General features: G+C 40.4%; 1 protein-coding gene across 1 annotated transcript in view; it reads left to right on the top strand.

Moving 5' to 3' along the window:
• LOC113482550 (ras-associated and pleckstrin homology domains-containing protein 1-like) overlaps window positions 1-12,444 on the top strand; it is a 57,087-nt gene extending 44,643 nt beyond the window's left edge. The window contains exons 8-13 of the mRNA XM_026853279.1: window positions 2,257-2,322; window positions 3,668-3,811; window positions 4,997-5,107; window positions 8,774-8,872; window positions 9,466-9,586; window positions 11,222-12,444. Coding sequence (XP_026709080.1) covers window positions 2,257-2,322; window positions 3,668-3,811; window positions 4,997-5,107; window positions 8,774-8,872; window positions 9,466-9,586; window positions 11,222-11,382 — 702 coding nt within the window. The 3' untranslated portion in view covers window positions 11,383-12,444. The remainder of the gene's footprint in view (window positions 1-2,256; window positions 2,323-3,667; window positions 3,812-4,996; window positions 5,108-8,773; window positions 8,873-9,465; window positions 9,587-11,221) is intronic.
• Window positions 12,445-16,021: the final 3,577 nt, after the last annotated feature.

Genomic DNA, 16,021 nt, shown 5'->3' with positions numbered 1-16,021 from the left:
TTCCACTGCTAAACACTGAGGCAAAGTAGGCGTTGAGCACCTCAGCCTTTTCCTCATCCTTAGTTACCATGTTTCCCTCTGCATCCAGTAAAGGAGGGAGATTTTCCTTAATCCTCCTTTTGCTGTTAATGAATTTATAGAAACATGTTTTGTTATTCTTGAACAGCTGTAGCCAGGTTGAGCTCTAGTTGCGCTTTGGCTCTCCTGATGTTCTCCCTGCATAACTTCATCTTTATAGTCTTCATGAGAGACCTGCTTCCTCTTCCAAAGGGAACAGATTCTCCTTTAGTTCTTGAGATCCAGCCCAAGGTCCCTGTTTAGCCAGGCCGGTCTCCTTCCCCTCCTGCTTGTTTCCCGGCACACGGGCACAGCCTGCTCCTGTGCCTTCCAGACTTCTCTCCTGAAGTATGTCCGGCCTTCCTGGACTCCCATATCCTTCAGGGCAGCCTCCCAAGGGATTTTGTTCGTCTTTTGAACAGGTCAGAGTTTGCCCTCTGGAAGTCTAAGGTGGCAGTTTTACTAACCCCTCTCTTTGTTCCCCCAAGGATCGAAAGCTCAGTCATCTCATGGTCACTGCACCCTGGACGGCCGCTGGCCTTTACCTCCCCCCAAGCTCTTCCCTGTTCACAAGCAGCAGGTCCAGGAGGCACCTTCCCTGCCGGCTCACCCACCAGCTGGGTGAGGAAGTTACCCTCCACACGTTCCAGGAACCTCCTGGACTGTTCCCTCTCTGCTCTGCTGTGATCCCAGCAGATACCCATGAGGCTAAAGTCCCCCACAAGAATGACAGCAAGTGACCGCAAGATTTCCCCCACCTGTTTATAGAAAGCTTCATCCACCTCACTGCTTTGGTTGGGGGGTCTGTAGCAGACTCCCACAGCAAGAACTGCTTTACTGGCCCTTAACCTAACCCACACACTCTCGACCCTGTATCAGTCACTGTACTTGATTTCTGAGCTCTCATAGCATTCTCTAACACACAGGGGCACTCCACCACCTCTCCTTCCCTTTCTGTCCCTCCTGAAGAGCTTGCAGCCATCGACTGCAGCACTCCAGCTGTGTGAGGCATCCCACCACGTTTCTGTGATAGCTATGTCATAGTTCTCCTGCTGCATCATGGCCTCAAGCTCCCCCTGTGTGTTGCTCACACTGTGTGCACTGGTAGAGATGCACTTGAGATGAGCTCATGAATCCAGCACCTTTTTGTGAGTGTGGGCCCCGTTCCCTACCAAACCCTTCTCAGGTGTTTCCAGGTTCCTAAACGTCTATACCTTCTCTCAAATGAAGTGGCAGAGGGAGAGCCCTCACCAGTCCACCATCCTTCAAGCCACGGCATGCTTCCCTTGAGCTTATTCCTCACAGGCCCAGTTATCTCCCTGTCCCCCATCATATCTAGTTTAAAGCCCTGTCAATAAGCCCTGCTAACTCCTGCCACAGAATCCTTTTCCCCCTCTGGGACAGCTGCATCCCACCTGTCGCATTTGTTGCCAGTGGACCAGGTGCCTTATAAACTTTGCCATGATCAAAGAACCCAAAATTATGATGGTGGCACCAGTCTCTGAGCCATGTGCTAACCAGATGTGTTTTCCACCCTCTTTCAGTGTTTTTCCTTTCCACTTGAGGGATTGATGAAAACACCACCTGAGCTCCCGAGCCTTCAACTAGCCACCCCAGTCCCTTGAAGTCCTTTTTGAGTGACTTTAGACTTCTCTCTACCACCTCATAGTTACTGGCCTGGTAACCCAACAAAGGGTAGTAATCAGAGGGCTGCACCAGAGCAGTGACCTTCCTTTTAATATCTCTAACACGAGCCCCAGGGAGGCAGCAGACGTCCCTATGGTATGGGTCTGGTCGACATATGGGCCCCTCTGTACCCCTCAGAACAGTGTCACCCACTGCTATTACCCTCCTTTCCTTCTTACTTGAAGAAGTTGCAAGTTGTGGGCCTGAGGGAGTTCATAGTATTTTTTTTTCTGGATGCATTTACCAGCCAGTTTATTTTGTTGAAAAGTCAGGACAAAGTTTTTTATGAGACTATTACTTAAAACTATGGACTGATATTTCTGGAAAAGGTGGTTATAACTTATGTATGTAACATTCTGACTGATAGTTTCAATTGGACTACAAAGTTTTGTTCAATTAGTGTATTGTTCTTAGCTGTTTTTTTTTGTTACTGCTACAGAAAAGTAAATGAGAAATGTTATTTGGCTTGATTTCAGAATGCCTATACAAATATTAAGCTTACTCTTGTTACAGAACTATCTTCTGGGGAAGAAAGAAACCTCTGAGATGGCAGACAGAAATAAAGAGGTGCTGCTAGAGGTAAGACTGCCAAAACAAAAAGGGCATAGCGGTAATTTCAGATCTTGAAGCTAAACTCTGAAAGGTTGTGGTGATTGAAATTGATGGATGGCGCGGAATGTAATTCTGGAACACCTGTGAATGGAGTGTGTTACATTCGAGATAAATGGCTATCTTAATGTTACCGTGTTTCAGATAAGATCAGTTCCAAAAAATGTGTCTGCATTTTGCTTAATAACTAAAATACCATATACAGTGATAATCAAAGTGAGGTTACCTGTAACTATGGCTAAAACCAGTTGAAATGTGCAGAACTGTCACCCTTTTTTTTGACCTGTGGTGGTAGAGGTTTTTTGGGGTTTTTTTATTAGTACATTCCAAATTGTTATTCTCTACAAAAATCTATAGCAATGGTTCAGTGACTGGTCTATGTTAATATTTTTAATTTAGCAAGCAAAGTAGTTTAAAATTGTTTCAACTGCATCTTAAAATAAAAACCCCCAAATATTAATTTTTTTAAATGAATGACAGAAAAGAAAATCAATTAATATCAAACCCATTAAATAGTTTACAGAACTAAGGATAACCAAAAAAGTTTCCTCTTAATTTCCAGAATAATTATGATTTCAGTAGTTACACAAAAGTAAACGTTTAGTGTATCTAATTTTGGATTATTCTTAATGTGCTTTAATTTATAAGTACCATATGCATGCTCTTAGGATATTATTAATATGGGTTTTAATAAGTGGCCATGCGGATACTGTGGATCAAAAAGATGCTTGAGGCCATGACATGCAGAGCATTGTAATTCTATCTAATTCTCTCTTGTCTTCTAGGATTACTCTTAAATCTCTGTGCTGCATATTACTCTGGAGTGTTTTTAAAGCATTTGTTTTCCTCTGTTTAGCTCTTTATAATTAGAATTTGTAGTGTTGGCAGTTGGTAGCAACAAAGTACTTACGGAATGCATTACAGCTGTATCTGATGGATATGTAATTAGGTTTTGCGTATACTTAGATATATGAGGGTATATCTATAAGGTGACCTCGTGACTTTAAAGCCAGTAAAGCTGTTGGGGGATCTATTAGTGGTAAGCACTGGTTAGCAAATCTTTACATTAGCCACTGATATTTTTGTTGTCATTCTTGTGCTGAGAATATTATAAGAGCCCCTGTTGTGTTTGTCTGAATTATAATATAGCTTCTACAATTAATTTCTAATTCATATAACTGCGTGAAAAAGAGAGCTGTCTATGTGTGCATTCCTTAGATAAAGAATTTCAGAATTCCAGTCATTAAAAACAAACCACTTCATGCTGTATGTTCTGTGTGTTTCTCTCTTCCCAAACCACTGTGTTTATTGGCAGGAATGTTTCTGTGGAAGTTCTGTAACTGTGCCAGAAATTGAGGGAGTTTTGTGGCTGAAAGAGGATGGTAAGAAGTCTTGGAAGAAACGTTATTTTCTTCTTCGAGCTTCTGGAATCTACTATGTCCCTAAAGGAAAGGCAAAGGTATGATACTTTAAAGCAATTTCCCTGATTTGATTGCTGGTAAATTGTGCACACAAGAGTCAGCCTTAAATTCTGTCTTAGCTGTGCCTTGCCTAGTGCCCCATCTCTTAATTAAAAGTGCAAGTTTATCATGGAACTGTTGTATGAATTACTGTGGTAGCACTTGATGTGAAGGATGTAACCCCAAATATAAAAATACAAGCTACAAGGGTCTGCTCTTTGAGTGACCTTGGGGTTGGGTGTTCAGAAACACTTGAGGAAAACTGGTGAAGTTAAGAGACTGTCTTTTCTCAAGCAGAATTCAGTTGAAGGACCAAATTGCACTGCAAATGCCAGTCATAAAATATGAGACCAACTCCACAATCAGTCTGCATAATTTCATTTGTTTTAGTTCATATAAATGGGATTCTTTTCAGACCAATTTGTGCTCTGTTTTTGAAACTGGTGTATATATACTACTATTTCTTCAGTGTCACTTACTGCTGTTCTGTGTATATCAATAATGAAAAGTAAATCGAGAGCTGCTACAAATGAATTCTAGCTTTAAGGTTGAACTACGGAGTTCAAGTTGTCCGTGAATCCATCAGTCTTGACAGCATCAGCTGTTCCGCAGTACAGGAAGTCCACTTCCCACACAGCCGGCAATGAAGAGGAAATCTGTCAGAGCACACCACCTCCCTTTAGAGCTGAATGCATCTCAGATGTTCTTTCCACAGACTTTTGCTTAGTTAAAACAAGATATATGCAAGATAGCCTGTTGAAATTCTGTGCCCTACAGTCACTACCAAATGTAATTAGAATTTTACTCACAGTCACACTGGAATTTGGACACCTTGATTATTACCAAGATGAAATATATCCAGCAGCTGTTAAAAAGTTCCTGGTCAACCAGTCCTCTTTACTTTCTCCTGATACCAACTCTGAATAAACGTTAATAGTTCAGTGTGAAATGCAGACAAAACACAAAATCCCCTGAATTTGGAAAAGGATATCCCAGTTAAAAATTAACATCTGATGCAAGAGTTTATGCTTGGCTGTCTCTTCTTGTATTGGTTATTTTTGTATCAGATTAAACTAATATTTGACCTTAACTAGACCTTGTATTAGTATTGGCACGAGACTGTCTTTGTCAGTGCAAGCGGTTTTCTTATATACTTTGTAAATCATTATTTTTGTATTTAACAGGTCTCGCGGGATCTTGTGTGCTTTTTACAGCTTGATCATGTCAGTGTTTACTATGGACAGGATTATCGGAACAAATACAAAGCACCCACAGACTATTGTTTAGTGCTAAAGGTAACTTGTTCATTGTTTTGAAAATTCTCATACTGAAAAAAGCAATTAGAGGTTGAAAAATTTCCATGCTAATCTTAGTCCCTGATAATAACTACACTTCCTAATTGTGAACAAGATCTGATTCTTGGGAGAGATTATAATTTAGAATTCACTTCCTTTAGTAATATACCAATTGGAAGACTATACTTGTCAGTTTTCAGGATGAATCTCTATCTTCATTCTGCATGAGAAATCTAAATTGCCATAAGTTACAGTGACAATGAAAAAGCTATATTTTACTGCATTTTCTGTGGAGTTGTAATGAGCCTCCTTGACAGAAATATGGTTAAAAAAAAAAAAAAAAAGAGAGAGAGAAAATGCCATGCAGGGAGTAGTGCAGAGGGTAGAAATGGCTATGAATCACTTTCTTACCCATCAAACTGATAGATTTCCTTCACCTGCCAGAAGATTTGTGTGGATTATATATATGGTGGGGGAGGAAAAAAAAGTCACAGAACAGCAGAAGAATGGCTTTACTGGATTCATCTAGCACTCTGGGTTTGTCTGACAGTGACCTTTCTTTATAAACTTCTTAGGGTAAAATTAGATGTACAGTACAGTCTTGCAGAGATACTTTCACAGAGTACTTTTTTCAGCCTTTAGAAATCTAATTTAGGGACCAGTGAGTGGATCTTGGCTGTTTAATAGCCCTGGGTACATTCTTACTCTTGGAGTAAGCCCTGTCTCTTTTGGGATTCCAGGAAACTTTCAGAAGGCTGCAGTAGTTGAGTACACCTTGTATGCTCTTCTGCGTGTTCTGAACAATCAGTTGCTTTCCATTTCATTTTCCTCTAGTTCTTGTATAGGAAGTAAACAGTTAGTGAACAATTGCTCCCTGTTCTCCATGCTCCTCATGACTTTGTAAATGTTTTCCTATTTCCCTGAATTGTCTTACTTCCAGACTGATAAGTCTCTGTCTCTTTAATTGTTCCTCATACTCTAAAACATAACACTAAACTATTTTTTTTTCCATTTGTCAACCCTACCTTACAACAATTCCAGATCAGTGAGATTAATACCCCTTGAAACACTAACTTCAGGGAGTTGGTGTCTTCTCAGAGTGTAAGTCTAGAGTTGTGCAGAATTTGGTATTGGAGAGTCAAGTCTACCTAGATTGCCCAGCCTGAGGGAAAGGGGATGCTGTAAAGGAAGAAACTTCTGAGGATAAAGGACAGGTAGAAGGAAAAAGGTTATGAAAGCAGCAACCTGATTTTAAACTGTGAGATTAATAAATTGAGTACTTCAAGTTATTTTAAATTGCATCAACTCATCTCCCAGTCTCTCTTGACTCCCACACAGTGTTCAAAATGGTGTCAGTTCCTGCAAGATAGCTAGCTACAAAGCTATTTTAAAACAGGTTTTCACAGTATGTTCACAGCAAGTAAAGAGTCTTCATGAATTTGAAAATGCTGCAAGTAACAAAAGATGATTATAGTTGCACTTACAGTTTTCTTTTGACCTCTTACCTCCCCTGATCTGTAGCTCATGTGGTGTTGTGTGCATCAGTACATTAGAATGTTATACGTGCCTCGAGTGTGTGGCTGCCTGTCCTCTATGTGAAAAAAGGGTTTCATCTTCCAATAGATTGGGCAACATGCATTTGGGCTCGCTGAGAGGTAGACACTGAATATCAAATATGGGACACCATATTAAGGGAGAAAGAATACAGCTGAAACTGGAAATATTTTTCATGTTCCTAGAAGTCATTGTCGCAGGAATGCATTTAAAAGCAGAAATACCAGGGTTTGTGGATATTTATAAATTCCTTGAAATGAATTGCTTTCTTCTGCTTATGTGTCACTTTCTATCCATGTCACTTAGGTTAATAGCGTATTATTTTTTCAGATTTGGTGGTCACACTGAGTAAACAAGACTGAGTCTTATCTAAGGAGATTTTTTTTGAAAAGTATTGCCATTCTGAGCATAAATGAAGACATGAAAATGTTAAAATCAAATTTTAGTGTGTCTACTTGTCCATTTATTTAAGTAAATTAATGGGGTAGAGTTAGTCGGGTAACTTGGACAAAGTGAAGCTATGTTTTTAGTGTGGAACTGATGAATCACCAAATTACTATATTAAGCAGGATTGAGTTCTGCCTTCCTCAATTTTTAAAATGTTACATTGACGTTTTTTATTAGTACCAAGGTATAGAAGCCATAGAGTTGGTGGTTTTTAATAGAAATTCAGTTTTGTGCCACAAAGATTTGCTAAGATGGGAAATATCTCCAAAACATGAACATGTTTTTGGAGAGGTGAATGGCAAATACAAACTGAAAGGCCAATTCTCATTGAAGTCCAGAATGCATTTGTCTTTACATGTTTGCTTCTCTTGTTTATCTTGAACCTTACTGTGCAAGATTGAATAATGTGCTATTTTAAATATAACATTTGTATGTTCATATATAATATTAGCTCCTTGGTCGTAAATGTTACATTTGTGAGCGGTTCTTTTATTTCTAGCTAGCCAAATTTTTGAACAAGGATAAAGATGGCTTGTTAGTGAAGTAGTTGTTTGTGCTTCTATAGGCTTTGTTATACAACATTTACGAGAAAGAGGCTTGTAGTGAGAAATGAAAACAATTATTTAATATAATGAGGTTAGTTATATGTATTCTGTTTATGGAGATAAATGTGTTCATGTTAATTTTGAAATAATTATGTTTGGAAGACCACAGGAGAAAATATTCTGAAGAGATTGAAAGTTCTTTGATATATGTTTCAGACAGTCTTCAGTAAAAATTAAATACCTACGATCAGAGCAAAACTCTGTGTCACTGAACTGCAAGTTAACAGAGGAAATGATAAGAACTTGAATATTTAGACTTGCCCCGACAGCTGTGAGACATGTAACTTCTACAGCATGGACAGGAAAGAGCTGAATAACCCATCCAGAATGACTTCAAGTGTCTGATTTTTGAAACTGCAGCATTGATAAATACAGCGCCTTTTCTTTTTTATACATGCATGTGGGAGCAGCAGGTATTTTCGATGGTAGCCCGTATCAGTAGGGTGGGGACCATGAAGGCTTTACAAGCTGAAAATGGGATTGTGCTCAGCAGCATGTCATTTGTGGAGCATTTCACACAAGCCATACAAAAGCAGAGAAGACCAGTGTGTTTGTTTTCCTTCAGGGTTTTTTTTTTTTTGGTGTGAGAGAAAGGTGAAATATCAGTCGTCTCCTTCAGGTGGTGAGTTAGTCCATAGAACAGCGAAAGGAGAACTCTTTATGCTTTGGCAGTCTCTTGTTTGTGTTTAGGAAAGGTTTTTACAAGCTGACACTGTTCTGACCACTTGGCTTGACACTGTAAAGATTTCTAAAGAGCCTTACTGGTACACAAGACCATTGGGAGGTAGAAGGTTCAGCACTAAAATGCTGAAAGACTCACCCTTTCTTAGTGTTTCAAACCTGAAATCAGTGCACGCTGAACACACTGCCAATCTGTGTGTGAAACAATCCCCCTGCCACCAGCCTGAAATACTCTCAGACATTTTTAAGTGGGCTCAAATACGGACTACTGTGGAAGAGATTCCGGCATTATTTGTTTATATAGACCTCAACAGATAAATGGCTTTCTTTGCATTCCTAGCTATTGAAATATTGATGAGGATTAATAATTTTTCTGCAGCATCCTCAGATCCAGAAGAAATCACAGTATATCAAGTATCTTTGCTGTGATGATGTAAGAACTCTACACCAATGGATCAATGGCATCCGCATTGCTAAGGTAACCTCCTCGAGGCAGTCTGGCACTGCTGTCATGACCTTTTGTTGTTATCTGTTTGAAACCAGGTACTTAGCACAATACATGCTAAATCTAACTTCCCTCTTTTTAACTACTCCAAATGTGCACTGTACAATCTTCTCACATATTTCATTCCCTAGCAAAATCAGGCTTGGTTGTTATGATAATTCAGTAATTGGGCCCTTCTTGTTTCTGCTGCACCTCTTTCCCATTATGAAGTTCTAACTGACATCATGGCTAGATTTTAGCCAGCTCCCTTACAGATTTTACAAAGAAGGCTTATGGGAAAAGAGAATGAGAAAACAGAATTGTTTTCTAAGATCCCCAGGTTGGCTTAGTTTATTCATTGGCCCATTTCTTACTTGATGCTCTCTTCTAGCATAAATAAACTGTTTTTCTTTCAGCAGTTCACTAATAAACCCTTAATGTTGCCTGAGCTCCTTAACGAAGAGTCTGGTTTTAATTTGGGGGGGCGGGGAAGAGGTGGAATAGAGAAGGCAGAGGTGGAGCTCAACAGTCTGAAAAGGGAACACAGCCTATATACAGTTGTTACATTTGTTTGTCATTTTGTTTAGTATGGGAAGCAACTATACATGAACTATCAGGAAGCACTGAAGCGAACGGAGTCAGCGTATGACTGGACTTCCTTGTCTAGCTCCAGTATCAAGTCGGGCTCCAGCTCATCTAGTTTGCCAGGTAATAATGTGATGTGTCTCATAATAGAAAGATTTAATTACCTTTTTTATCATCCACTATCTGGAGACCTCAGGAGAGGCTAATTGCAGGGAACAGACTATTTCTCCAAAGTCTTTTATGCTGTGTTTAGTCTAAAACATAGACTTTGTTTAACATATATTAAAAAGTATAAACATACATGAAAAATTATAAAAATACAATTATTATATTACTTGGAGTGGTATATGTATTTGGAACATACAGTACTTTTTTGTTCTCTCCAAAAAAGAATGTTTTTCTGATACTGAGAAGAGGAAACTTCCTTTCAGATTCCTGCTGCCTCTATGTTCACCTCCTTGAAAAAAGTAATCAAATGTATGTTTTAACGATGCATAGAGTGTGTGTAGCTGTTAAACTGCTTTTGTTGACTGAAATATTTGAAATTGGAAAATGAGAACTAGTCCCTGACCAAAGGCAAAGATTCAAACAATCTCTTCAGAGACAAACTTTGAAAATACTGTTTCTGTTCTTGTGTCAAACTGCGTGTGCCTCCAGTCATATGCTCCCGTTTACCTCTCAGCAGGACCGTGACTGGGTTTCTGTAGTACATAACAGTTTAAAAATTGAAGAATGGTTTATATAGTCTCATTTCACTGTTCAGAACTGACACAGGTTGCCAGGTTATTCTGAACCCTCAGGGGCAAGTTTCATTATTGAAAACAGGCTTGTGTGCAAGTGTGTCGTCCTTCATAGATACAGGTCAGGACGGTAATGCTACTGAATTGGAAAGGTTCAGAAAGTAGCCTGTGAGAATGAGTTAAGCAAATTCAGCCTAACTGGGGAGGCAGCATGTTTTTTTCAACTGTGTGGCACAGCTTGCCAGGTGTAGTGGTAAATTCTCGGTTACTGACAATTTCTCTATCAAAGCTGGGTGTTTTTCTGATAAAGTTTCTCGTGGGGAGCTGAGCCACAGCCCACCAGCGGTGTATGTTCTGCCAGAGCTGCAGTCCAGCCTGTGCCTAGATGCTCTTTTTCCCCAGGACAGCTTGGGACTACACAGGAAGCAGGTGCCAGGCTGGATGAATTGGTCTGGCAGTGACTGCTGCTGTCTTTTGAAGATACCCTGTGGACCCAGAGGAATCATCTGTGTTTGCTAGTTGCAGGATGTACATCATTCCTTCTCCTCCCTTGAGGAATGGAGCAGTCAGAAGCAGACTACTACCTTGGCTAGCGTAGTTTGCCTGTCCTCAGCCGATGTCCAGTGTCTGTTTCCAAGCTTGTGCTGGAAAGGAGAGCAGACTGCATGTGTTGCATGGAACGGGGCTTTTCCCAAAGTGCTGGAGCTGTTGGGTGTTTCAGAACCTATACAACTGCAGTGTTTTCACTTTGCAGCATGTCTGACACGCTGTTATCTTTGGGAAGCTTCAGATTTGATTAATACCAGGGATCTGTTGCACTGTTTTGTTTTTCGGACAGCAATGGCCTGGATGTGAGCTGGAGCTCATGCGGTAGTTAGTGGGAACAATGTCCTTTGGTGGGATAACGTGTTTAACAAGTGTGACCAATAAATGTCATGCAGATTTGCATTATAAGCACACCAACTTTACTCCTACGTTCAGAAACATGTTAACTGTTTCTTCACTTTCTTCTAAACAGAATCTCAATCAAATCATTCTAATCAGTCTGACAGTGGAGTTTCTGACACCCAGCCAGCTGGACATGTCCGTTCCCAAAGTATTGTCAGCTCCATGTTCTCTGAGGCCTGGAAACGGGGCACTCAACTGGAGGAATCCAGCAAGGTAACAAGAAGACTTTAGTTTGAGAGCCAACACCCAACAAAATGTACGAGACAGAGTGATGCCTCTTCCACCTCTGTCTTGTGTGGGATTTCTTCTCTTTTTTACTCTTATGTTACTGACATATGCTGCCATATAATTGGTTTTTCAGGGAATTCATCCCTGGAGCCTTCTGTTCTTGCTTTTACTTTTGTGCACAGAAGCCCTCTGTTCTTTGAAGCCATAATACAGCCCTTCACATAGAATCCTATTAACTAATGTTGAATAAAGACAAAATAAAAAGATTGGCTGTTAACAAGTTGAATGAAATTATTTCACTAAGATCTTTCTCCAGTTAACTAGCCACATCTTTCCATTGTAAAGATGTGAATAACTGAGTCTTGAAGGCAGGTGTATCCATTTAAGAAGTACTCCAGTAGTTTTTGCTCTAATGTTTTCTATTGGCTGGAAATGGAAACAGTAACCACATATATGGTCAAAGCAAAAGTACTAAAATTGACAGCAGTTGTGGACTGAGGCAGATCTGATATCTCCTGTTGCTAATAGAGACTTACAGAAGATTTTAACCCATTGAAGCCTGGAGCTCAGGTCTGTTGTGGTTTGGTTAGCTTTCTGTCTTTTCTGTGGTAGTTGACTGGGCATACATCTTGGGGAATACTTCCAAACACAGCAGAATTGCCACTTAAGCTGTTTTTTTGTCAGGCTCAAAGGAATCTTCAGGTTCCTGAACAGCCATGACATCAGTATTAACTGCAGCAGTTGTGTGGAAGTACATTGGCAGCATGCTATGAGAAGCCATCTTCACTCCTGTCAATTTTGAATCTTTCCTGGAACCCAGGTTCAATCTAGAGAAAGCAAGCTTTTTAAAACTAAAACTACAGGTCACTACACATGACATGAGTGCATCAGATAACAGAAAATAAGACACAACATCACATTTTCAAATAATAAAACACATGTGGCACAATGTGAAAACTGACATGGCCACATTCTTTGGGATTCATAACTTTTCTGCAGTGCCTGCTGGATTGGAAGTTACCTGATTCTTACAGTAATGTAGAATGCAGCTTGCTAAATTGTGATCCAGATTTTTTTACTGCATGAGTACAACAGCTGGTGCATGTTCATCAGCAGATGGCTTGTGTATGTGTACAGGGTGCATCATTTCTGCAGGAGCAGAGTAGATGCAAAAGGGCACTTGAGTGTATCTGACAGGTGAAAGAGTACTGCTATGAGAACTGTAATGTTGTTTCCTAAAGTTTTGGTTTCAGCGTGAAAATATTGCTACTGCACTCTCTCTGAGATTTTTAGAGAAAAGTTTGAAATTTACCACAGTTGGATGAGGGGTGTTCTAAGTCAATAGTGCCTTTAGCAATTCCTCATTTAAATAAATCCCAATAATTTGTATGTTATCTGATTAAAGCCATTTTGAAAACATAATATTGACTGGTCCCTGTTGAGGGCCATCTGTGTTTCAAGATTTCATCAATTTGAATTTGTTTCTGTGCAGAAATTGAAGAAAAGGTACATTTCTCTTCCTCATGTAACACAGGTGAATGGATTGCCCTGAAACTTCCAAAGAATCCAAATGAAATGAACTCTGTAAAATTATAATTTGAAGCCATATTAAAAAATTCAGAGTAAATTGATGACAAATTTACCTTCAGTGAAACTACAGTACATGGGGTTTTTTATCCTGTACAGGTCTAGACTAAGGAACTTTAATAAATCAGACTGGCAGAGGAAAATGTTAAACTATGTGGCAAGAAAGCAAACAACAGTGTTGAAAAAATTGTAATTGACACGAAAAGGTAGTTGCAGTGATGCTGAGACTTGCTGGTTTAGGCAGTCTCCAAACAGTTCAGAGGTGGTAGTTATTCCACAGTACTTTGGTGACAAAGTTGGCTTAAGACGTTCATACAAAGCAGGTTGCTGAAAGTGGCAGAATTAATGGAGACTTGTTCAGCATGTACCTTCCTCTTCTGCGACAGCTCTCCCCCCCTTGTCACCCTTGTCTCATGTGCCTCAGCAAGCAGGGCAGAGCAGAGCATGCTTTGGCTCAGCAGGGAGATGACACTGAAGCTCACCAGCCAGCCAGGATGTTGTACTGGTTGGCCAGTGGCTAACTGCTCAACAAGTTAAAAATGGGTGAGTTCTGCCTGCTTTTTCCCTCATTTACCAGGTGCTAGTAACTTCACAGTTTCTTGAAGTTGAAAATATACTGGGATTTCTAGTGGTCTGTCATATTTGACTGAAATTTGCCAACTAATCCAAAAGCAACTGGCATAGGAAAAGAGATGGCAAACAGTTCAACTGCAAAAGCTTGTTTCCTTAGGAAAAACAACTAACAAAAAAAAGCACAGTTGTTATTTAAAACAAATAGGTACTATTCTTTTTATAGCATTTCTGAGAGTTCCAGATAGTCATGAAGATGCATGCTACAAATATAAATTGCTAGTATGCAATAAGAAACTTTTCAAGATATACAGAAAGTCATCATCTAGTTATAGGGATGAACGAGGACAACGATCTGTCTCAAAGTTCTTCTGTAAACAGAGTATCACTGAATGTGTTTCTAGTTATGGAAATTTGATTCTGTGGAGATGGGAGGGGCTCCCCCTACTGAGATGCACAGTATTCTTTTCCCTGTCCGGAGTGTTAAATTTGCTCACTGTGAAAGCTGCTGTCTTCAATGATTATGAGGAAAATTCCTTTCTGTTTCAAATATAATCTAAGAATAAAAACCCGACTTTTCCCAAAATGCAGGTAATCTGTCCATTTCATATTTTGAAAGACTGCTGCTTGCCCAAAGAATGCTTTTATTCATCTGTTCGCATTATTCACAGTTGTGTAGTGAAGATCTCATTATGTCTCATTTTGCTGTCAGGTTTTGAACACGTTATTTCAAATGGGATGCTACAGCAGGCATCACAACGCTTGCTTACTATGTGTGCTTTAAGTGACAAATTCAAGATTTCCGGAGTCTTGCCATTCAGGAGTAGCTGTTCTGTTATGCCTTGGTCTCCCTCTCTCTCTGTTTTATGCCGCTTTTATTTTTCCTATTGCCTTTTGCTGTCTCAGGTGTCAAAAGTGAAGCTCAGCACAGCTAAGGTCAGCACACCCGTGGTGCCTTATACAGGGCACAGTTAAGGTCAGGTGGTGCTACTTGAAAATTCATTAACCTGGTGATGGGGAGAATGGTAATTTGCAGACTAACACTTGCAAGAGATCAAGATTTCTCTCCTGTTTTGTTATGTGAACACCTTGATTTAGCTTCAGAACTGTTAAAACTCTTGCCTTCCAGACCTAATGTGACAGGTAGAGGCACACCCCATGTGTGTTGTAAATCACTGTTTGTTGTTTCTGACTCTAATCCTTTTGGTGGTGTTCTGCAAATATAGATACTCTGTGCACCTGCGTTTAGAACAAAGCAATATGCAAACCTGCAAATGAGCATCATTGGGCTAACTTGTGGCAAAGTACCTACTAATGAAGTATAGGTGCTCAGTGCAGGTAGTTGCCGTGTTGGTGTGTAATGCATGTTTCCACGCTGTGCGCTGTGAAATGCACCACTTTGGCTTGTAGCCAAACCACTTTGTAGTAGGAGGATGTTTATAAACTTGAGTAATACAATTATCTTTTAAATTCTTAACAGGAATTTAGGCTTACAGTTTGAACTGAACAGAACCCAAGGAGTAGACTAAAACATTGCCTGCTGCTTTCCCATTGCTCCTTCCCTTAGTCAGCTTTTCCCTGTCTTTCCTTCCTTTTTCTGCTTAACATAATAGCTGCATGTAGAGCTACTTTTTCTCGAGCTAACTTTCTTTTGAAGAGCTCTAAACATTTCCTTCAGGGGAAATTTTCCTAGGAAACTTCAGTTCTCCTGCTTTATTCCTCATGTTTTTTTCTCGCCAGTCTTGGATATCAGAGCATGTGGAGTGGAAGAAACTCAGTAGTATTCCTGCGTAGAGCTTGCTCTATACATGTTTTAAAGTGGTTCGAGATTTCTGCATTTTGTAACACTAGTGTAAGGCCTTGAGCTAACCAGCTTTAAAGGCTTGACAGATGCTCTGGGAGGCCATTTATGGTTTAACTCTAGTCTTACTGAGCAGAGATGTCTGCAGAGTCTGTCACGGCCTGTGGCGCTCTGGGGAGTGCTCTGTTCGGGTCATCGTGCCCCAGAGGAGGACCAGTGGTTCTCGCTGGGTACAGCTGCCTGCCTCACAGAAGTGGCAAGGCCAGTCTGTTTTCTCCCTGACATTCAGCCTGGCTCGGAGTAGACCTGGCTCTGCTGGTTGTTGCCAGTTCTCCCTGCCTGCCTGCCCAGTCAGACTGCATGGTCCAGGCTTGCCAGTGTATGGAATTGTCTCTTGCTACCATTGTTTTGCTAATACTTCCTGCATGCTGTAATCCACTACTGAATTTTTAATGACGGGCACATTTAGACCTTGACTTTATAATCTCTTTGTCTCCCTCCCTCTCTCCCTCCCTCCCTCCCTCCCTCTCTATCTTTTTCTTTTTCTCCCTTTCCACTTCCACTAAAAATCCCTTCCCCGTAGGCCCGAATGGAGCCTGCAGGTCGGCCCTTCTTGTCTGTCGCACCTCCTGTGTCCCCACAGACAAAAGTGGCGACCCCCTATACAGCATCACAGCCGTCCCC

Source organism: Athene cunicularia (genome assembly GCF_003259725.1).
Source record: "Athene cunicularia isolate RWA chromosome 7 unlocalized genomic scaffold, athCun1 chr7_part2, whole genome shotgun sequence".
Classification (NCBI taxonomy): Eukaryota; Metazoa; Chordata; class Aves; order Strigiformes; family Strigidae; genus Athene; species Athene cunicularia.
The sequence above is the reverse complement of the archived record's forward strand: the minus strand, read 5'-3'. Positions and strand labels throughout refer to the sequence as shown.